General features: G+C 41.6%; 1 protein-coding gene across 3 annotated transcripts in view; it reads left to right on the forward strand.

Annotated features, from left to right (window-relative positions):
* Positions 1-23,515, forward strand: part of LOC141784974 (KAT8 regulatory NSL complex subunit 1-like) — a 33,243-nt gene that overhangs the window by 5,384 nt on the left and 4,344 nt on the right. For all 3 annotated transcript variants that reach the window (XM_074662995.1, XM_074662994.1, XM_074662996.1), the window contains 7 exons: positions 1,145-2,612; positions 16,134-16,275; positions 16,430-16,513; positions 18,097-18,206; positions 19,245-19,386; positions 22,279-22,444; positions 22,897-23,052. In XM_074662995.1, the coding sequence (XP_074519096.1) occupies positions 1,213-2,612; positions 16,134-16,275; positions 16,430-16,513; positions 18,097-18,206; positions 19,245-19,386; positions 22,279-22,444; positions 22,897-23,052 (2,200 nt within the window). In that variant the 5' untranslated portion in view covers positions 1,145-1,212. The remainder of the gene's footprint in view (positions 1-1,144; positions 2,613-16,133; positions 16,276-16,429; positions 16,514-18,096; positions 18,207-19,244; positions 19,387-22,278; positions 22,445-22,896; positions 23,053-23,515) is intronic.

The following is a 23,515-nucleotide window of genomic DNA, read 5'->3' on the forward strand; positions in this document are numbered from 1 at the left end:
ACACTGGCTGTGTGGAGCTCTGCTGCACACTGACTTACCAGGGCACATGTAGGGCAGTGGGGTTTGGATCATTTGCATTGGTTTTCCCTGTTTCTTCTCTTATCAGAATACAATACCAAAGCTTATTCTGGGAAGAACAGCTTTGTGAGTGAATGACAATAAAAGCTTGTTCACACATGCATGGGTGTAGTGGGAATTATTTATTGGCCTGGGATGTAGCTCAGGTGTCTGCTGTTATTCCATCTTTATAGTCAGCATCCCACGCATCCAAGGTCAGTGCAGATCTTTAAATTTTTCATATATTTTAAAGCCTGCAGACATAGCTCAAGTTTTCAGAAACATTCTTGTGAGTACAGTGAAATCAAATTACATTTTTTGTAATTATAAGAGTGCTTATTGATTGGTGAAAAGGTGAATTTGATCTCCTCCAGTGTTCCTTACCTGAAATGTCGTTCCCTGCTGCTTTGTAGGATCATTTTTAGCAACGCTTGCAACCAGCAGGTCAACCAAATGTCAATGAGTCACCTGCTCATCTGATCAGGCCTCAGACCAGATAAGTTGGTAATCATTACTCTAGCTTTTTTTCAGTCAGTATATCATGTCTGATTGGATTTTTGTACTCAATATTTCAGAAGATGTTTCTGACTTTTGGGTGGTGGTTAGTAATTTTCCACTCCCTCTTCTGGCTTACAGAACCTGTAGTACAAGTATTTCAGTTGTATGGTTTATTGGACATTATTCTGGGCTGCCTTCATGTGTGTTATATTACCCCTGTTTGTGAAGGAATTGGATTTTAATAAACATGTAAATAAAACTGTTAATCAAAGACAGTAATAATTCCTGAATCTGTTTTGTCAACAAACTTTCTCTTTCAGGTCTGTGTGACTCTTTTATATGAATCTGAATTTACTATCTTTGAATGAGCTGGATTTTATATTGGAAAATACATATTTTAAACCTTTTTTTCTTCAGAACTACTGAATTAGTGTTACCCCAAATTTATGGATACCAAAACCCTGCACCATGAACCATCTCACACCAAATAGATTCACAATAAAATGAATTTTTGTAACATGAATTATTTTATGAGCAACATTAATCTGACTCTCTTTCGTGTCTCCCTTCTCTTCTGTGTTCTCTCCAGGCTGTCCTCAGGTGGGGCAGTAAGCGGGTGGAGTGGAGCAGGCCGCGGTGCCCGTCCCTCTGCACTGCATGGCTGCGATGGCGCCCGCTCTCACCGACGCCCCAGCCGAAGCTCACCACATCCGCTTCAAACTGGCTGCCCCATCCTCAAGTCTCTCACCGGCCAGTGCAGAGAACAACGGTAACGCCAGCAACATCCTTATCCACAGCAGCGGCCCCGCCAAGTGTAAGGCCGCCCCCGAAGAGTGCCCCCTTGATTTTTGTGGCGGTGACCAGGAACAGCAGCAGCAGCCCCAAACAGACTCTGTGGCTCAGGCTTCGGCCTTGGGCAAGCTCCAGCCGCTGGTGGCTTCCTATCTATGCTCTGATGTGACACCTGTCCCTTCAACTAAGGAGTCAATCAAGCTGCAAGGAGTCCTCATTAAACAGTCTGTGCTGAAGAGCCACAGGATACTGGACAACTCGCTGTTCAACGGAGGAGGAGACTTCCTGTTAAGGAAGAGGCAGGCGATAGAGCTCTCTGGTGGTCAGCTCAAAAGCCTGATGAGTGGCAGCACCAACGGAGGTGGCCAACCCATGGCACCTGTCAACGGCCTGGCCAAAAAGCTGGCCACGATGTCCGGTCCCGGCTGTGTGGTGGCTGTAAATGGCGACAAGCCTTCTGCTACCACAGACTCTCAGACCCAGAACCTGCCCTTAAACTCTGAGACCTTAACAGCTACCTTATCAGGGCATATCCCAGTGAAAGGAACCCTTAAACAGAAGCATTCCTCTGGGGTTTCTCAAAATACAGATGGGAAAAGCCTTGAACCCACAGTGCTTCAACCTGTTGCACTTTCCCCCTTTACCCAAGACAACCCCAACCCCACTGAACAAGTAAATCTGCAGGAAGCTGATACACAAACGTATAGCGGTCAGACACAGGGTGAGAGGGAGAGAGTGGGTAGCAGTCAGCAGGGCTCTCCGTCCTGCACACCTGAACCACAGCCTCCCCTGCCCTGTACTTCTTCCTCGGACAGCCTTGATGCCCAAGTTAGGGAACGCACCCTTCTCAACAGCAGCCGCCAGTCTGAGATCGAGAGCCGGTTAAGGCGCCTTCGCAAACGTCTTCAGGTTGTACAGGCGAAGCAGGTGGAGCGGCACATTCAGCAGCAGCTCAGCGGCTTCTTGGACTCAGCTCTCAACCGGCTACAAGCAGGTAATCGCAAATCGGAGACAGTAACCCCTATGGCCGCATGGAGGACTGGACGGCACTCGTCATCAAACAACAGAGACAGCCTGGGCCGCTTCCTGAAAAGCGGCGCCATGCCCCTGGAACTGGAGAGGCTGTATCTGAGTGGATCAGCAAACCTTCATTCAGTAGAAAGCGCCTTTGACTCAGATGTAACAGAAAGTAGCTCTGGAGGGGACTCTGACCTAGAGGAGGAGGAACTGGCCAGGGTGGACCTTGAGCAGCGACATGTCAAAATGTAAGTAAAGGTGACCCCAGGCTTGTATGTACTTTTTCAGCTCCATTGTATGTGGTCCTTGTGGGAGAGTAGAATCCACTGCTGAGGCTCAGGCTGAGTGTTGAAAGCAGCATTTGTGTGGAAAAACGGTTTCATAGTGACTAGGATTCTTGACACTTTTCCAGGTAACTCACATTACCCTCAGTCCCTGTGTTTCCAGGCCCTGCAGTGTGCTGTTCAGGCCTAGCAGGTGCTAATGACAATTATAACTGCCTGTTCTGCTCCAGTAGTGGTTGGGTCAAACTCCAGGGAGGGGTAGAGATACCAGAGGGCATGTGTAGTGGTGTGGGTGGTATCATCCTGTAGAGAAAATAACGTTTCGAATGGACTGAAGTAAAAAAGCTCTCCCTCTCGTCACACGATGCTTCCTCCTGAGAGGCTGAAACTGAACGTTCTGTTTATCTGCAGAGCGAGCAAGTGAGCGCCCACAGAGCCAGCGAGTGTTTTGATTTAAACCGAAACCAAGAGGAAACATAGAGTTGGAGGTGGTGGTGGTTTTTGTAGAAGGCGTGGGTTTTATGTTTTGTACATGCTGCCCGTTGTGATGTCAGCTTTACCTCAGCAGGTGCTTGCAAATCTATTCCATGGGAAGAGAGCATTGGAGTGCTCTTTCTCTGGCATTAGTGTGTTAAAGGGAGGAAAAAAGTGCAGCAGGTGGGTCCGCAGCGTTAATGGACTTACCGATCTGTGCAGGGTTGAGTAGATTATTAACAGCGTGGCTGAGAAACACAGATTTTTATTATCCTTTGCCGTGTTGACTTTAGACCTTTGACCTAAATATCTTCATAACTAAACAGGAAGCAGGAAGTGTCTGTGTGCGCTGCATTCGGGATCCTAAAGTAGAAACATTGCTTGTAATATATTCAAACTGTGTCTTGAGCCTTTTAAGGTCAAATGAGATATTAGAGCAGTTAATGTGCAAATTCAGAGCAGGCCTATTTCAAGGAGAATGGACAATGAGGGGCCTTCAAGGACCTCAGGTTGTAGGAAGAGTGGAGCACAAATCTGAGGAAACACTTTTCGCATTTTACTCCTGTTATCCAAACCAGTCAGTTCTAAAAGATCATATCAGTGATTTTATTTTGTTCATGCTGTGAAATTAAGCTCCATATATGCTACAAACACTTGAACAGTGAGTCTGTGTTGTTCTCCAGTATGTAATTTATTTAATATTTAAGATTTAATGAGCAAAAACTTCAGGGTTTGATAATATCTTCAGTCAATGCTGGAATGAAATTGAAAGTAGGACCCATCTGGGGGGGACCGGGGGGTGAAATTGGACACACTGAAAAGTTGTAGGTGCTTTCCACAGTTGGCAGATCTTTAAATAATACTACAGAGTAACTACATTGCAGTCAGGGTTATTTATTTGTATTACTGTATGTAGTATTACATACCATCATCTGCACTTGGATCATCATGACTGAAATAGCATAAATATTCATGTAGAGCAGTGATACAGTGATCCAATAGAAAATTCTGCACAGCCTTGCATTCTTACAGTGAATTTGGCTTTCATGAGGAGTTTTTTAATTATGTTTTGTTTCTGTGCGCACATAGCAGTGATTAAACTACTCATAAAGGCTTTGATTATAGCCTATCAATGTGTAAACGAGCAGGGGGTTGATTTATCGCTTAAGATACGTTTCAACCTTTTGTGTTGGCAGTACTTCAGCACAGATCATCATCGTGCAGTTTTTGTACACCCAGGCTAATTATGTTTCCATTTACTTGCGGTAAATATATTCTCTGATTGAGGCTGTGAGCTCAAGTAGACCGGTCAGACTTCTCAGGTCTCTGAACAGTTTGTTTACCTGCATGTAGTCTCAGATGCTCCTCCTGAAAGATACTTAAAAGTAGGGATCAGGCAGCTGCATCAATCAGTTGTATAATGACTCTTGCCCAGCTCTTAAAATCTTAAATATCCTTCAAGAAGCAGGAAAATTACAAGCAGGAAACTCATTTTTCCTCCTTTGAACTGCAGTTAATCTTCTGTTATAGCGAACATGACACATCTTGTTCCTGCTTTACCTTGAAAACATTCCAGCAGCCAACCATTGTGAGGGTTTTATTGTGAGGCAGGTATAGCTTCTTGCAACGTTAGTCACTGCTGTAAACAACTGTGAACCTTTCCACAGGGCTCTTAGTTTTACTTGCATATTATCCAGTTCACTGTCACTTACATGCAGGCGCCGCAGAAAGCGACTGAAAAGTTCCCCAAAGATATTTTTCATGTGTTTGACTGTCATTTACTGGGAGCCATCCTACCCCTGGGAGTGATTACATATTTTCTATGAAGTAGAAGCTTCATAAATTCCCTTCCTTGATCATAAATGTAAATTCCACCAGTCCAGATTGTAGAAGCAACAAATCAGCTTGTGTATTAGCATAGCATGCTTGGCAGACCCCTCATGATTGTCCCAACTCCCTGCTGTTCTTCTGGAGTTTAGATTCCATCATTTTGTTGCCACACACGTTGAAACTAGGGCGCGTTATACATCAGTTAATAGTTGCCTCAAGTCTGCATTCAGCTTTTACAGGAAACCAACACAGAACCAAACACATTACAAGCAGCGTCAAGGGAACACAAACAGAGTACTGTGTACTGTTATTACTACGTGTAGTTAGTCAGATATACACAGAAAACTTAACCTAGTTTTAGGGAGAAGAGGGACTTCCAAAGTATAAAATGTATTCACTTTTGAATGTGCCAAAGAAGAATAGGAATAGAAAATTCAAGGATGTTTAATCACATAAAAAACTTAGGCCTGAACCACACGTATATGGATATTTTTTTGATTGGATATCTTTGTCCTCGTTGAAAAAAAATATCTCCGTCCACACCACAGAATTATCTTTGTCCATACAAAGAGGCCAAACTGAAAACGATCGCCTCTGAAGCCTGTAATGCCATGCCTGGCCAATAAGTGGCAGGTTAGCCATGTGAAAACTAGGGATGCACGATATTATCGGCACAATATCGGTATGGGCTGGTAAAAGCTTAAAAACATGTTTATCGGTATCAGCAGATATGAAAATTTCTGCCGATAAGCGCAGCCGATAAGGTGCTATTCAGTTAGGATTATTATTATTTTCCATCTGAAAAATAAGCTCCTTAAATAAAATGTAGCACTTCATTTATTTGCACTGCAGAGCTCTGTGTCTGTCACCAGGTTGTTACAGTAGCTCTAAAATAATCAAATGCAACTTGGTTATGTTTAAAAATTCATTGTACATTTGAGGTTAATGTGATCCAAAGAAATTATTTTTCTGTATTTCAATACAGAATGTCTCGAGTTTGAAAAAATAATACATTCCTTATTTATGGTAAAATCAAATGTTTTTTGTCTTGTTTTATGTGTGTTTCTTAAACAAATAAGACCGTCACAATAAGCGTAAAATATTAATTCCAGTACAGGATAGACTTAGCTTTCTTCACAGTGAAAAAAACAAACAAACTTGTGATTATCGGTATCGGTATCAGCCAAAAGGGGTTTCGATATATCGGCATATCGGATATCGGCAAAAATCCAATATCGTGCATCCCTAGTGAAAACCATAGAAGAAGAACGTTATGAGCATGTGCAGTCAAACACAGTGACTTGTTGCTAGGCGCTTGACGTCATCTCGTCAACACCAGCTCTGTTTAACACCGCTACACGGATCCACTCAACCGGATATTTTTCTATTTCTTCACTTTTTTATCTGTTTTTCAAAATCTCTGTTTATGTGGGTGAAATCGCCGTGTTCGTGTGGTTGAGAGGCCCAATTGTCAGAAAAATGTGCGTTTAGGAATATATCCATATACGTGTGGTTCAGGCCTTAAAAACAGAATGATTCAGGTCTTTTTTTTCTAGGTTATTATATAGGATGTTGTTTAAGTCCAATAGTCAGTATGAAATTATCATTTATGCTTGGACTTTATTGTGTAACAGCTCAGAGGGTAATCACTCATTAATCATTAACCATAATCTTTAGCATCTTTCTGACCTATATAACCACTTATTGAAGTAAACATCTACATGTTGCTCTCCCAACAGGAGATGTGTTCAGCAACCTCATCCTGTTTTTGTCCCTCACAGAAATTACCCAGACCTGAGCCCACTTGACAACAGGCCCAGCTATGTTTTATAAAAGAACAGCAGTTTTATTGACCCAATATACCTCCTGCACAGCAATATGAAGAGCTTTGAGAAGCACAAAACAGGTTCATGGAGTGGTGTTAGTTTGTTCAGATGCTCTTGAATGAGCCCTGTGTGAGCGTTTCTGTATGGCTGTCACAAAGGCACCTGTCACTTCTGGCGTTTGCAAATGTTTGCCAAGCGGTGGCACATGTAGGCCGAATAGTTCTGTGCTCAGTGAGTGAAAGCTGCCACGGAAATATCAAACTCTCCATCTGTAAAGTCTTTATACACACTCATCCCTCCCACAGCAAGTAAGAAGATAGTTTTAAGCTCACAAGCCTTGTTGTGAATGAGTTGGTCTGCAGGGATTGGGTGTGTGAGTGTATCTTCCCATAATGCCACATTTTCACAACTGACAGTTTGCCCCAGCTATCAATTAATGTCTTACAGCTCTACATCGGTAAACAGAACAGACAATGTAACGTCTTCTCCGAGCAGCAGCACCTCAATTATTTAACCTCAGCTGAGTTTACAGCACGGTGGAAAATAACCTCTTTGGGCTGCTTGTTTGAATGCACTGCATTGCTTACACCTAATCCTATCAACCCAGTCCATACTGTAAACGTGGTTTCCCGTATCTCAGAGGATTGGGGGATAGCCAACATCTGTTGTCGTGCTCATGCTGCAGGGCCTCTGTGCTCGAGCCAGTTCGTCTGTCTGTGAATGTGACGTCCATAATGGCCTCTGTGCGAGGGTGTGGGTGCTCCAGAGAACGGAGTGTGTCTCGAAAGAAGCTGCAAAGTGGCCGAGGCGACACATACATTAGAAGGAGACATTAAAGAGAGGTCTGTGATTTAAGCATGTTACACAGAGCATGGGTTGTTCCGTTAAGAAGCGAGTGGGCACAGTCTCTTGTTTCTGAGGCAACAATAATGCTCATCAGGAAATCTCAGAGCTTACATAATGGCTCATAGACCGAACAATGAAAATGTCTGAAATTTGTTATCTGACCGGCAGAGAAATGTGCCGAGGCTTGTAAGCTTTTAGCTTCTCAGATGGTCGGGTGATCCAGAGAACATGCTTGTATGCTGTAAGACTGTTAACATGCCTGTCTGCCTGCTGCTTGTGAACTAGGGTAACTAGGTTGGCTGGGACTACAGCGTGCCTTTCATGCTTATGGCTCAGCATTACTCTGCAGTCTGAGTAGCTCAGCTATGTTTTTTCTCCTCTGTCCAGCCCTCTGAGTGTGTGTTAGTATATGAATGTGAGTTCCTGTATAGGTTTCTGTCCCGTCTGACACATCTGGATGTGTTTAGCCAGGCCCAAGTTCCCCAACACGAAACCCACAGGCGTTACATAACCCCCCTCTTTTATGTAATGACTGCTGCAGCTCTCCGGCTGAATTTGCCCTCTCTAGTTTTTCCTGCCCCACACCCTGTCGGCCGGCCTCACTCACAATCCGGGCTCCTGAGCACTCTCTTCCTGTTAAAGATGACTTTAAGCAGCTGTCCTCTGAAGCTCCAGCCATCCAGCCTGGCACCGTGGAAATAAACTTGAAAAATAAGGCAGTGTTCAGCCTCCATGAATGTTTCAGTGTTGGGGTAATTTTCAGCTCTTTAAATGTGCTTTGAAAATCCTTGACTCCAGAGAACAAAGAAATTAAAATGACAGCTGCTGCTTTGATTTCCCTTGTTCTTGTTCCCAAGTGTGAATGATGAGTGAATGGTTTTTTTAGCGCATAATGGCAAAGTGATTTTATTGCATTTCATATGGGAAGAAAAATGTCTGCGGGCCTTTGTTTAGCCTCTATACCTCCATTACTTCTATTCATAACTGTGTTCCTGAGGCAGACTTTGTATAGGAAGCTTTTGTTTTCTAAAGGTGGGCATGGGGCGACATTACTGATTTATAAGCTTTAATGTTATTCACGTAAGTGAGATAACTAGGATTGAGCTGGCTTGGCACTAATATATTTCTGCTCACAGTATAGAAGGGAAAAAATGGAAATAATTTCACGGTCAAATGAACCAACCAAAACACAAAAGCTGATCTGTACATTTTGTTCTCAAGACGTCAGAAATCTGCCCATAATTTGTGTTATAGTCTTTACATTGTGGGGCTGGTTGATCTGGTTGAGCTAATCTCGCGACTGGATTCTATTACTTTTATGGGGGTGCCGATTTAAATTGCGATTCTTCAATATCTACGATTTCTGCTGTTTTTAGTTTGCTTTTTTATCATCAGACTATGTGAAAAATTAAATGATGATGATGTCAACAGACTATATCAGGAGCCATGTTTTCCCATCAAATATACATCTTGAGTCAGAGAAAAACATTTCACCCTCTGCTGGAGAAAAGTGGTAACTTTTTTCCAATCCAGTTTATAAACAAAGGCTGAAATGAAGACTTTGAATTTGAAAAAAATATAGTATTTTTTATTTTTTTATTTTTATTTTTTTCCTCCCATTCCTATTTCATTGGCCTTTAAAGGTTTTATTTTGAGTATCAGTGAAGGTTGAACATAGGGCGTACAAGGCTTGCTCTTAATTGACATTATTCAGGTGATTGACAATTTTTAAAGCCTATAATCAAAGAGGGAGTATAAACTTAAACATTTATTGGTGCTGTCTGAACCACTGATTCACATTTGCTTCAGTCATTTGAACAAAACATTGGTTAAGTTAAGGTTAAAAATACAGTTTCCAAGTCATAGATCTATGAGTATGACATGTCCCTACACCATGAGGACAGACATTACATTACTGTTTTTTTTCCCTGAAATGATCATTCACTCTCTCACACATCATATTTCTGTTTTAGTATCTGTCAAAGTGATCACAGTATAACAGTAACAACTCTATACAGCTCACTTTTAGAGTGTAAATGTTAGTAATCCCAGTGACTGTAAGCATTGCAGTAAGAACAAACAGAATATCCTCTATCATAGATGTTTTTGTTGGAAAAGGATGGTGTTTTTTTGTAAAGTAAGCAAAGACAATCTCAAGGTTGAACGCTTCCTCCTTTTCTCCTCTTCAGCCTGAGTCAAACACAGACGTTTGAGCCCTCATTTCAATAAAAAGCAGCATTTAAAGCTGTGGCACAGCAACAACTCACAAAAACAAGGAAATGATTCTATAACCGAGGGAAGGGACAGATGCAAGCTGCTCCTCTTGCAGTAAAAAACTGTGTTTGGAATATTTTTGTGCACAAAAGTGTCAGAGCAGACAGCTGAGCATGGGTCCTGAGATGACACATTTAGAGTTGAGCAGCTTGCGTGCAGAGGATATAAGTTAAATGGCTCCATGTTTGAGCTGTTCAGAGGCGGCTCATTTAGTTGCCTTTCATGTGCGATTTTAATGAAATGCTCCTGATTGACCCTGAGCTACCTTTGTCTATTGCTTTGCAAAAAGATGCTGCTCTCCAACATTAGTGTTGAGAATTGTGCTTCAATCAGAAAATGAAATCAAAGCTGTGTCAGTAACTGTTGCACAGGGGTTTAACTTTCTGCAGCTCAATAAGTGTGGAGGAAGTAAACTGCTGCTCATGGGAAATAGCAGCAAAAAGCTGATGTTGCAGTCGGGCCCCCTATGTGCAAAAAAATCCTGTTGTGGATACGGTTATGTTTCTGGTTTCTCAGAACTTACACTCTTTCTCTACAGTGCACTGACATTTACACACCTCACTGCTACAAGTGCTGTAAGAGTAAAGATGGCATAATAAATAGAGCCCGACTGATATGGGATTTTTGGGGCCGATGCTGATACCGATAATGGGGGCAAAAAAAAGCTGATATCCAATATATCAGCTGATAATAAATTCATTGACATACACAGGATTTATACTGTATATAATCACAAATCATCATAATACCCATATGGTTCAAGACAGAGACAGAACACTATTAAATTAAAACAAGGAGCTTAAATTATAAAACTGTCAACATAAGAACTGAAGTGTACCAATTATAAATAAGAACAAGCTTTAAACACAATAAATAAAGAAGTCAAACAGTAAACACCTTAGATAAATAAGTCAAACTTTAAACACAGTAAGTATTAAAAAAAATAAAAATGTAAAGACAAAAAAGCAACTTACACAATGTTAAAACGTTTCAAAACATTTTGACCAATGTTGATTAATTGGTGATGGGCATAATTGGCCCGATTAATCGGCCCGACCGATTAATCGACCCGACCGATTAATCGTGATAAACATGATAACACTACTTGGTGCAAAGATCAACCCAACAAAGAATCAGTCTTTCCGTCTGTAGAGGAAGAATAGCCCCTCCCCAGACTCAGTATAACACACAAACTGTTCTTACTAACACAAGAGAGTGGGGGAGTCAGGGGTGAGGAAATGAAAATGTGCAGAACTATGCACTGCACTAGAAGCATGGTGTTTGCAGATGCACTTAGCATGTGTAACCTGTGTATCCTCAGTGGAAGGATCCATCAGATGTAAACATGTGAGGCTTTCAGTCCAGAGGTCTGTTGGTTTTTTGAAGGGGGGGTTGCTCGTTGTGCAGCGCTGGTGTTGGTTTTGGAGGGCCGGTATGGTTCAGGGGGTCTTCATACAACGTATGTGTTGCATCCAGAGAAGCTCCACAATGGAGAATGTGCTGACTGCCAGGAAACCACGGCCGTAGTGATCGCCGCTCATGCTTTGTGAGCGTGGGAGAAGGGGGGGAGAAAAATGTGTCCTGGTTAGTAGGGGGGGATGGAGCTCCTCGTGTCAGGAGGGGGGAGGCTCTCAGTGCTGTTAACTGACCCCTCCTCCTCATCCTCATCCTCCTTCTCCTCCGTCACTCTGACGATTAAGGTCATCAGACTCCAGTGTGTTTATATTTTACTAAACTACATTTTTAGCTCTTCCTGCTCTGCTGACATAGCCAAAGAAAGCTCTTTTTACATGTGTTTTAAAGCCCGATGTGTCCTTCAGAGGGGTCTGCTGTATAGAGCAACAACTTCACATCAGATCTTTTTTTAATTCCTTAGTTAATACTTCAAGAGAATTACAAATAAAAAAAATGTTTTTCAGCTCTTGAAATGTAAATATTTCCCCTTCTGATGTGAAAACTGGATGTCTGAAAGTGATTTAAAATACAAGACATTTGTTGATGCTCTTTTTGGGAACATTTTCGTGATTTTCTGTCATTTGTTGACCAAACAACTTATTGATTTATGTAGGAAATGATTGCCAGAGAAAGTGCTGATTGATCACCTGCAGCCTCACTATTGTCTAAGAGCTTCCTCATTGATTAGTAGCTCTTAATTTAGGTCGACACTTAGCCAGTTATTGCACCTTTAATGACATTGATTTGTTTTTGAAAAGGTCAAAAATTCAGACATGAAAAACCTTTGCTTAGTTTTCCCACAGAAAAACACAAATTTGAGAAGTGAGCCTTAAAAGTGCATAATCTGTGAGCAGTTGCACAAAAAGACACCTGATAATGTCACTTCTCACACAGAGCTGTGGTTGGTCAGGATTTGAGTCATGGATTTATGCAAAAACCTGTTTGTGAAGCAGGGGGTGAAGCTGGGTTTTGCTGTGTGTGTTTATTTGTTGTGCTGATGCTCTGGTAGCCGCCAGCTAAAGGCATAGCTAATGGCGACATGCTTTTATAAAGGGATCTGTTTTTGATTAGTGCTTTGCTCTGGCATGTCTCTGTCACAAAGGCGACACATCCACAAATAGAAACGGTGCCATGTAACTGTTGAATGATCAGATTTTGTGTGTTTGATGCTCTGTGCTGGAAAGAGCTCCTTCTTTCAAAGCAGTGATGGTGTGATTTAACTATCATCAAGGAAGCTGAATTATGTGACCTGGTGTAAAGTTGTCTTTCATGAGCTGGAGCTGGAAATCGGGGTGAAATGATCAGCTGATTTAAATTATACTCTGTGGCTGTTTTCCAAATGAGATGTAAGATTTGATGCCTTTTATCTGTTGCTTGTAGTCTTCTGTTTTGAAGCGTTCATGTAACGTGTCTCACAACATTTTCTTCAAATCAGGTGACTCCTATTAGATCAAATCCCTATTTCCTGAATCAGCTGATAGCTACACATAGCTACATAGCCTGTAGCATTACATTAACAGGGTGTCCGCGGGGTCTTAAGAAGTATTAAAAGTTGATAAATCAGCTGTGGGAAAATTAAGGCCCTTAAAAAGTATTAAAAAGTCTTAATCAGAATGTTATGAGGTATTAAATTTTATTGGTATTCAAGCTTTGGCTCCAAAGACAGACAGTTCCAAATATCTGCCATGGAAAAAGTCAATCTGGTTGGAAAATGTTTTCAGGGTCTGAACCTTCAAAAATAACCACACCTGAGATCTTGGATTCTTACGATTTAGAAAAGCTTCCCCTGATCTCAGTTGTTTTGGAAAAATTTTCATTGTTCAAATCACTTTTTTACTGGATACAAGGCGATGAGATAAGGTATTTACCAATAGTTATGTAGCCCTGTTGTTCGAGACGTGACAACAAGCAAAGCTGTAATTTTGTGAGGCATGGGCTATGTGTAGTGCTAGCAACCCAAAATATCCATATTCCGCTAATGTGACAACAAACTCCGTTTGTAGAATAGTTTAGTAGCCGTCAGTTTGTAGCGCTGATAGAAAGCAAATCACACAATCTTAAGCACATGTCCTACATTTTGACAATGATGAAATCAAATTCTTGGGTTTTTTTCTGAAAGTTGGCCTTGAATAACCACTGTTACTTTTTGTGAGAATGTTAATGTCAATTAACCTGCCTTTAGTTTCATTTACTCTATCAAGCTTTATTCCTTCTCAGTAGAGCTGAAACGATTCCGCGAATGATTCGAGGTACTCGATTACAAAAATTACTCGAGTAATTTTCTCCGCCACGAGGAATCGTTTAATTTAAAAAAAGATCAAAGATTGGTATTTCAAATAGAGCTGAGTACATCTTAAGAGATTTTTCAGACGCCTCAAGCTGCCTCTTATACAAAATAGCAACTAGCAACAAATCTAGCTTCTTTTCTGGAGTTTGGAGACTAATGGGTCATTCTACGAAACGGGTGCCGTTTGGGTCCGCAGCATTTGATGAGATGTACAAGGCACAAAAAATGTGTGAAAATGTGTTTACAAATTTTGAGAAAATTCTATTTCTTAAAGAGAAAAAAAATTCATTTAAAAAATAACTGCTCTTTAACTAAACAAAAATGTATTTTATCCGATTACTCGATTAATCAATGGGAATACTCAAATACTGAAATATTCGATAGCTGCAGCCCTACTTCTCAGTTTACCTAATTTATGTTCAAATGCAAACTACAACTGTCAAAGATTGGTTGCTAACAACAGCTTATTGTCACGATAAGGTCTTAAGACTTTTTGACTTTTTTTTTTTTTAAAGTCTTAAAAAGGTATTGAATTTAACATCAGGATATCAGCATATACTCTGATTAATGCAAACAACACATCACCACTAGTTATCTCCATCATGTGTGACAAATGCATCCTTAGAGGAATAAGACTGCATGAGGGATTTATAAGTCTGACTGAGTTAGCGTTAGCCTAGCTTATAGATGCTGACTGGTTTACCATCTTTCTTTCTCGCCATAAACAAATATTGACCGGCTTCAGGGTATTTTCCATCACCTCCTATGCTACACCTCCTCCGTCTCGCTTTATGTTTTACCTGCATAAGGAAGCTTCAGCTGCTGAGCTGCTCCTTTTCAGTGTTTCGATGCTCTCCACACTGTGGCACAGAGTGTGCATCACCATGAGATCATTATCCAGCTCACCCTGAGGGACGTCACACCTGGCCTCTCCTCCCTGTGGTGTATACGCCGTCCACCCACCTCCAGGTGAATTATGGGCGTGCTCAGAGTAATTCGCGCAGCCCATGGCGTGACACACTCTGTGCCTCTCGTGTTTTTCTTAGATGAGTCTCCACAGGGATTCACAGATGCAAATGAGTTGCCAGTGAATTGATCTGGTGCGCCAGGCCTGGGCGTGTTCAGGAGAGTTGCAGTGTGTGTTGTTTTTAGCATTCACCATTCGGTGTGTAAGAGGAGCTCATGTTTGTGTGCACAAAGAAAGATGAGGCCTGTAGGAAATGTTATTAGCTGGTAGCTCTGCAGCTGTGTTTGCAGCAGTGTCCTTGGTGCTGTTGCAGAGAAGCAGCCATAGATTTCTTAATGTTGTGGCTGAGCAAAGGAAAGAATCGAGGCGTCTCTGATTGCATGGATTGGTGGCTGATGTCTGCGTCGAAGCCACAGTGACTCTCCTTCCGCTCAGCTCCACAATAAGACAGCATGCCTGGTTGGATTATTGGTTATCCCAGTGTCTGCCGCACTGTTCCCTGACCCAGCCCCACCCCCCTCCAGCACCCTGTGGCCTGTAGATTGCTTTTAAAGCCCGTCTGTTCCTCTCCAGGCTGCCAGGGCTTCCCAGTCCTTCTTGTCCCTCCTCTTCTCCCCTCTTCCTCCCCTCTCTCTCCCCTTCCCGTCTCTCCTCTATCCTCTCCCAGCAGCAGCCTTTCTCCACTTCTTCCGTCCCGTTTGAGCTCTGAAAATTGAAAACAGAGTCGGGTGTGGGGAGGAGAGTGCAGAGGAGAGCAAGGTCTATCTTTGTCTGCCATCTGAGTCATTTTTTTTCATTGTTCAGCCTCGGTCATTGCTGCAGGTATTTTGATGAAACAGCACCCTCTGTGGTCGCTGCTGCACGGTGCAGGAGCAGACATTTTCCTCTCATGTCTGCCTTTGAAATGCCCATTCTGTGTGTCATACTGGTAAAATGGAGTACTCTGCTCTCAGCTGGTATTCTGTCTTTGCCATGAAGTGATTAAGCTTGATGAAAATCTCTATTTTTATCATTATTTCTCAGCACTGAAACGCGCTCCAGCATGTTGTTTTTGATGGGATTTTTTTTTCCCAGGGCGCCTGCAGTTACTGGGACATTTGTATAATGCTGATTCACTGACCTCTGCAGTCTGACAGGGGAAATGCTTTAAGGCTTGCTGGATCATGTGCTCTAAATGATCAGTTTGAGTGTTTCTCTGCACCGTGTTGGATAAGATGAACCAGATACTTACCAAAACTGATTGAAAAGACATATTTAAATAATATCTGCATAAAATTTCAATATATAAGGCAAAAAAAGAGAAAAATCAGTGATGGATTGTGTTGACTACAACATTTGTTGCCAACTTATACTTTTTGAGTTAAAATTTCATTCAGGTAAAGAAATTGTTTTTATTCCCTGGTTTTTCTTCTAACGTCGTTTAAAAGAATCCTCCAGTCACTTGACTACATTATCAGCTGATGCTTTATTTATGACCTGGTTAACTGAGAATCACCTCACCCCGTTCACCTCTTTTCAACCCGCAGATGGAAGCGTGCAGAGAGCCGCTACACGGTGGAGAGAGCCGCCATCATCAGTCACTGGAACTGGCTCCAGGCCCACATCTCGGACTTGGAGTACCGCATCCGACAGCAAACTGACATCTACAGACAGATTCGCGCCAGCAAGGTCAGTTTCTCTCTTTTCTGTAGGATTATTTAATCATTAGTTTTATGCTACAGGTAGAAGCAGACAGCAGGAAAATCAGTCTCTGGAGTGTAAATACAGTCATCATTTTTATGTTTTTGGATGGGATTGTAACACTGAGGTCTTGGTTATTTAGGGCTCGGTCGAGCTGGGAGGTGTGGCCCCCTGCACGGTGTCTTCGGGTGGGACAGATGTGAAGACGGAGCCTGTAAACACTCAGGTAAGCAGAGCGTGGTGATCTCATCTGTTTTTTCGCGTTTAAGTCTTTAATCTGGTCCCTAAATGCTTCATCTCCTGAGCAGTGATTTGATGTTGAATATCCATTAAAGAGAAAACAAATTTTAGAGTTCTCAAAGCTTAATCATATTTGCAAATTGATCATATTTCTTGGAACTCAAACTCAAATAAACCAGCATTTCATCAAAGCTCTAAACTCTCTGTAATCTCTTTGTGTAACATGCTGCTTTCTAAAGGTTAATTTAGCTTTAAAGTGTGAAAAACAGATTTTAGACTTGATTACAGTAAATATTTGATAACAGCAGCTTTCATAAAGCACTTTGTCTCTGCGCTGAAGGTTTGACAGACCCCTGCTCTCACAGGTTTATTCATACACGCCAGATAACCAACGAGACGCTCAACTTGTTTGTTCTCATCACAGCTTCTGCTTAAAACGAAATGATCAGTGTTGACAGGAAATTATTTCTTTTTGTCCGTCTCTCTGGTCTCAGATGATTTAGTCAGGAAGGATTTTGTGTAATAAGCTCCTTCAGCATTCATCTCGCAGTCATTTTCAGATGATTTATCGCTGGATGAGCCTGTCAGTCAGTCGGGATATGCTCGAGTTGTTGTACAAATATTTATTAAACCGGAACAACTGCTGGTGTGATTGGTGCACTAAAGAATTATTCTGGTTAACAGCTAATATCTATTTTTATTTTGCTCATCCAGATTAAAAATAATCCTCATTTTATTCAGGAGAAGTTTATCGCCATATGAACAGACACGTTGACTTTGCATCCACGACACTGAACCCTTGATTTGTGAATTCATCCGCTGATTCAAATCGTTGGATGGTTAAGCTCTTGAACAGCAGCTTGGGTAGTTACTGACACCCACTCTGCTGCTGCTTCAACCCACGCAGATAGGTTGGTGCTGTCTGGATTCACAAACCAGATCTGATCAGAAACTAGAAAACAATACATCAAGGGTCCCTTGGGTGTCAAGGTTGTCCAAATTTTAGAAACTCATTCTTTTTCCTACCTTTTGCTTTGAATGTGTTGAATATTTTAATTTTTTTGATGGATCCAAACAAAGTGCAGCACAAAGTCTGTTGTTTTGAATTGGTCACAGTTTTGTGAGCATTGAACCAGAGGTTACGTTTTGTTTTTGTTGAAACCTGTAAGAGTTTGGAAACAAAATGTAATCTCCTTTCTGAACTGAGCCTTCTGGATTAATATGAAAATCTAGAATCTGAAGAGTGTTAAACTTGAGACCTCCCGCCACGAGGCCACGACAGAAGGATACTATAAAATGAAGCGCTTTTATTTGTGTGTGATGCCTATGATGACTCAGAGTCACGCATTTTGAGACAGAGCAGAAAAGGTTTTTAAATTTTGGGAGAGCCCGGCCTTCTTCACAAATCTCCTTTGAATAATTTAAAGCCAGAGGAGCGGGGTGATTCAGTTTGTCTATTATGCAGTTTCCTTAAATATCCCCTCTTCTGTTAAGTGCTGTTGGTCGTCTGTTTCTGTGTCCGTTGCATGAAGCGTGCTCTCACTGCCTTTGTCTTATCTGTCCCTACAGGATGTTGGTTCAGAACGGCTGGAGCACACAGGCGCCGCCCACATCGCCAACACAGAGCCGGGCTCGTGGAAAGGTCAAAACACACAGCCTGTTAACGGCGTCCTCAGCAGGTACGGCTGATGATGATAACCTCGTTGCATTTCCCAGAAGGCACTCTGCTCTCAGAAACACAACAGCAGAGTTCTTCATGATGACGCATTTGAGGGATTTGTAATTGTTGGGTGCAGATGTTGTTCAGAGCAGCAATGATTTGTCTTTTTATCGAGTACACAAGCAACAAAGAAAGCAGATTTTTCCGTCACTGCTTGAGAAACATGTATAAATATAATTTCTTGTTACCTTTCCAGAAGACAAACATGGATTTACTCATGTTTCTGATACATCTGTCCAGGGTTCCCGCAGATCCTTGAAAAGTCTTAAAAGGCATTAAATTCATTATTCTAAAAATAAGGCCTGAATTGGCATTAAAAAGTCTTAAATCCAAATTTCAAAAGTCTTAAAAAAATGAACACATTGTTAAGATTTATGTTAGTTTGAAGTTAAAGAAAAAAAAACATTTATATTTATCCATTTTTCTAAATAATTTCCTGATTTACTCTCGTGGCAACATCGCGTAATCACAATAGCGGAACTTAAAAAACGGTGATGTGGTTGCACCAGGAAATTTTAAAGCAGACACATGTCTTGGTTCTACCTCAGGTGCCTGGAGAGAGAAAAAAATGGGAAAAAATTGGCAAAAAAATCCAAAAGTGGCTTAGGAAAAGCAGCAAAATTAAGAACTAAATTTGAAATTAAATTTCAAAAACTATGTAAAAATTCCAAAAATGGTTGTGACAGTGGCCAGAAAAGATGAATGGGGGCAAAAAAGGTAAAAAGTTATGATTTATGTAGAATAAACATTGGGTTAAAATTGCCTCTAACCCAGGTAATTCATCTGGTGTTTTTGTTTGTTAGTTTTGTTTGTTTCAATTGTGGTTTGTTGTTGACTTGTTTTTAAATTTGATTTCCAACGTCATTAATAAAGTCTTATAAAGTCTTAAATTTAACTTGCATTGAGCTGTAGGAACTCCGTCTGTCGTCACCTCAGACACATGTTTGTGTTTGATGTGAAGCTGTAAGATCTCTGACCTCTTCTCTCCTTGTGACAGGATGGGGGACAGCGCAGACACCAAGCACCAGCAACCGTTGGCCTACGACAGCACGTGTGTTGCTGCACGCACACGCCCGCTTGTCAGCTGTCGACGACGGCGGCTCATTCAGCCCAACACTGTGTCCAACCTCAACGGCAAGGTGAGCAAAAGTGTTCATATGCATTCAGTGTGTGTGAGATAGAGAAACTGTCGTCTGTAAAGCACGTGAGCGCTTAAGTCTGTACATGCTGAAGATGTTATCTGTGTCGTGCTGCTCTGGAGGTGACCGTTTGGTCACAGACTCACAGATAATGTGGACTTTTCTCCTCAAGCTGCTGCTGCTGCTGTCGCCGTCACTGATTAGTTCTTTGGTTTCATAACCTAATAGCAGAGAAAACAAGAGATCTGTGACTTCTTCTGAAAATCTAGGGCAAACAACAGAGGAGAAATCACCCTCGTGACAACTCACAAGTTTAACAGAGGGGAAAAAGAAACATCGGCTGGTTGTTGATGCCTCTCTGTCCTGAACACAAACACACACTTACAGCTCAGGCTACTGTGGGACACTTTGAGTGGAAAGTTTTGAAGAACGGTGAGGCTAACACATGTCCCATGTATGTTAAATCTGTTGTATTTAGAGTTTCAGCCTCAACCCTTTGTAACTTCTCTATCAAGGAGCCGTCGAAGCGGTTTTCCAGCTTTTGTTTGTCCTTATTTAACAGCAGCGCATCTGTTACATATATTATCTCTGTATAGTGAGAGTTGCTGGTCAGACAGGCGCTGCAGTTACAACTTTACAGTGTTGACTTTGTGCAGCAGCAGAGTCAGAGCACAGAGTAACCTCTGTGTAGTGATGCCAGAGGGTGTGGGTGACAATAACACTTTTTTTTTTTTTTTTTTAGAAAAACCACAGTTTACATAATCTGTTCTCACTTTGTAGATTTATTTCTCAAAATTTTTGTGTGAGTCTTGTGGCGTAATGTGACATTGCGATGCTACCTGGGTGTAAACAAGCACAGATGAGTGATAGCGTGATAGGATGACGTTGTTTTGTCAGTATTTTGATCTAGATAAGTGGAGATGAAGTATGAAGGCTGTTTGTGGTTAAACCGGTGTGTAACCACTCGACCGACTGATGCAGAGTGTAAACATGTGGATGCAAACATACACCTTACAGTACATCTGATTAGGGCTGCAACTAACCATTATTTTAGTTATCAATTACTCTGATGATTATATTTACAATTAATCGATGGATCAGGGGAAAAAAAGGATGAGAATGCATAATAGTAAAATTCACAAAAACAAACATGTGTTATTTTAATTGATGACTACTTCTTGTTTAATGATATATACAAAGAAAAAACACATTTGAATTTAGTTTAAGCCAACCAGATGCTACATTCATAAAGTATAACAAATGACATGAATGTATTGTCGCTTAAAGACACAACAGCGTGGGAAAAATAATAAAAAATATATTATGTCATCAGATTTAGAACTCAGTGGGCCAAAAAGGCAAATAAACAAAAATGTGTCCTTAATCTTTTCACCTGCAGGTCAAACAGTACACCCCCTCTGCCCTACCACTGTCTGTAGCAGCTTACGCTAATGCTAACGTTAGTTTAATAAAGTCCTCGTGGTTTTCAAACGGGGTGGCCATTTAATAAAAAGCCAAAACGAGTCCTTAAAGACATACAATGCATTTCCCAGCATATAAAAGGAGTGTATGTGGGATTTTGTAGCTCTAGGGATGGGTACCTTTCACATTTGAAACGATACAGTAACAATTCCCGGTGCCTGGCAATCGGTATCGGTACTCAATGGTACCAATTTTCGGTACTTTTGTGTGCGTAGATGGAAAAAAGTATCAATTTGTTTAATCAAAAAATGTAAAAAAAATTTATTTAACATATTTATTCTCTAATATAAGCTTTTAATGCTGTGTACATGTCCAGCATGGAAAATCACCTACTCTTCCACTCCCTCACAGTCACAAGGATGCATTTAGGTACCTAAACATGGCACCTTTTGGTTTTATGTGAATCCAAACCCGGTACTTTTGACTGAATTCGATACCTATAAAAGTACCTAATTCGGTACCCATCCCTATGTAGCTACTCACCTCGCTGTTAAGCTACCGGCTCGTCATCGATGAGCCCAACACGTTTGCGTTTTAAGTGCTGGATCGTTGCGGTTGTTCTGCCGTGCCATGCGAGGTCATTTTTGCAAATGTTGCAATTAACACGCTGTGTGCTTTTACTCAGTGTACAATACTGATCTGATCTGTTTAGATGTATTGCATACAGCCCACAGCCCAGGTAATCTACACTCCAGTCAAGTAGATGGCGGTAATGCACCTTTAGCCAAATGCTAACTGGTAAATAATCTGACAAACAAACTGAAGTCAAGCTAACACAGTAATAACGCAGCATAGTGCATCAATTATGGAAAATGTTGACGCTTTTCACCATTGCAGCCCTATATCTGATAACTGTGATTACTTTCATACAATACATTCCTAATGTCTCACACTGATTTAGTTTCCCACATTTGCAAAAAAGGCTGAAACTCAGTCTGTGGAAGGTGACTTGTCTTTGTAAACTTCCACCAAAAGCACAGCAGAGATCTCACCTTTGAAATGAGACAAATCTAAATCATGTTGTGTTTGTTGATGATGGGTGAGAAGTGTAACACGAAGCCATATTCAGCGTCACCAACAATCATCCTTTAAACTCAAACTGTAAGAAGAAAACACTCCCTGAGGCATGTTTTCACAATATCTCTCCCTGCGTTGATTTTCCTGTTTCTACCTGCGGCTTGTCGACAGAAAAGAGTAAAAACTGCACGTACTGTGTTGTCACCATGACACCAAAGCCTTCCAACAGGCGATGTTTACTGCAGTGACTCACTGAACTCCAGTGGCTCAGTTAATCTCGGAGAAGATCAGATGTCGTTTGCTCTCCGCTCAGTGATACAGCATGTGCTTATTAGACGTGTTAACATACAGATTGAATTAAAACTAATCACAGCTCCACTTCCTCTCTCTCAGGCCCCGAGGAGTAGCTGCGTCCAGTGTAACTGCAGGGTCAACCCCAGCTGTGTGATGTGTGGTGGCTGGTCCACCCCCAGAGAGGACCCTCAGTACGAGCTGCCCACCCTGGAGCGCCTGTCGAGACTGGACCGTGGCGTCCACCCCATCCTCTCCTTCCCTGATGGTCAGTGCAGCGCTCAGTTTACGCAGTCGTTTCCTTCTTTACATCCAGAGGGGAAGACAAACAAGGAGTGGCCGAGCAGATATTTCTCTGCAGGAAGCTCTTAGAAAACATTTCCAGTCAGTCAGACAAACTTTCCTGCCTCCTGTGGAAGTCATTTATAGTCCATTTATTCTTGTTTCTGCCTTTTTCCTCTTTACAGGCTCAGTTTTTAAACATTCCAAACATAAAGCACATATTTTCTGATCCATAATTCAGATGTAGTATTTACAACTACAAGACAGCTCTGTGTTTGGCACCCGTTCATATAGTAGATTGCCTGTGGCTTATCATACATTTTGTATTTCGTTGTGAATCGCTAATGTCGAGCTACAGATGGTAAATCTGAAGCATCCATCTTTACTCCGCTCCCTTGTTTGTGTATCATTCGAGTGTCTTCTTCTGTCCTCCCTCAGACGTTTATATCGGCCTCCGTCTGCAGCACGTGATGAAGAGTCAGTGGCAGACGAAGTCACTGGAGAGGACCAAACCACTGAAGAAGCTCTCCCTCAAACACAAGCTGTCCTCGTCCAAAGAGAAGCACAAGTTCACCAACTCTCTCATGGCAGTCAGTAAGTGCAGACGCTCTCTCAGCCACGTGTGTTTCAGCCACAGAGAGATACTCAAAGAGCTGCCTGCAAGTCCTCAGGCTGCTGACTACTCCACACAGGAAGTGCAAAATTAAGACAGCTGACATCATTCTTAAGCAGCGCATAAATCTGCATCTGTTGTTCTCCCTCAGTCAGACAAAAACAACCTCAGTAAGAAACAATTCAGAGAAATCAATCACCGTGAGAACACAATGAGAGTCACCATGATGAATACAGTAAATACAAGAGTGGAACTGACTTAAATCAAAGCTTTTTAGGCTGATTGTAATCATCACAAAGCTTCCTTTGTTCAGATTGTCAAAGCATTTAAATTAGTCATGCTCAAGAGCTGAATGTGAAGTTATTGAAGTGGAGGACATTTAATTTTTAGACTAATAATGAGAAATCATTCAAATGGAGAAACATCTTATCAGCCTGAAACTGT

This window comes from Halichoeres trimaculatus, unplaced genomic scaffold (assembly GCF_033239565.1).
Source record: "Halichoeres trimaculatus isolate MK-OKI-2021-1 unplaced genomic scaffold, fHalTri1.1 fHalTri1_scaffold_23, whole genome shotgun sequence".
Taxonomy (NCBI): Eukaryota; Metazoa; Chordata; class Actinopteri; order Labriformes; family Labridae; genus Halichoeres; species Halichoeres trimaculatus.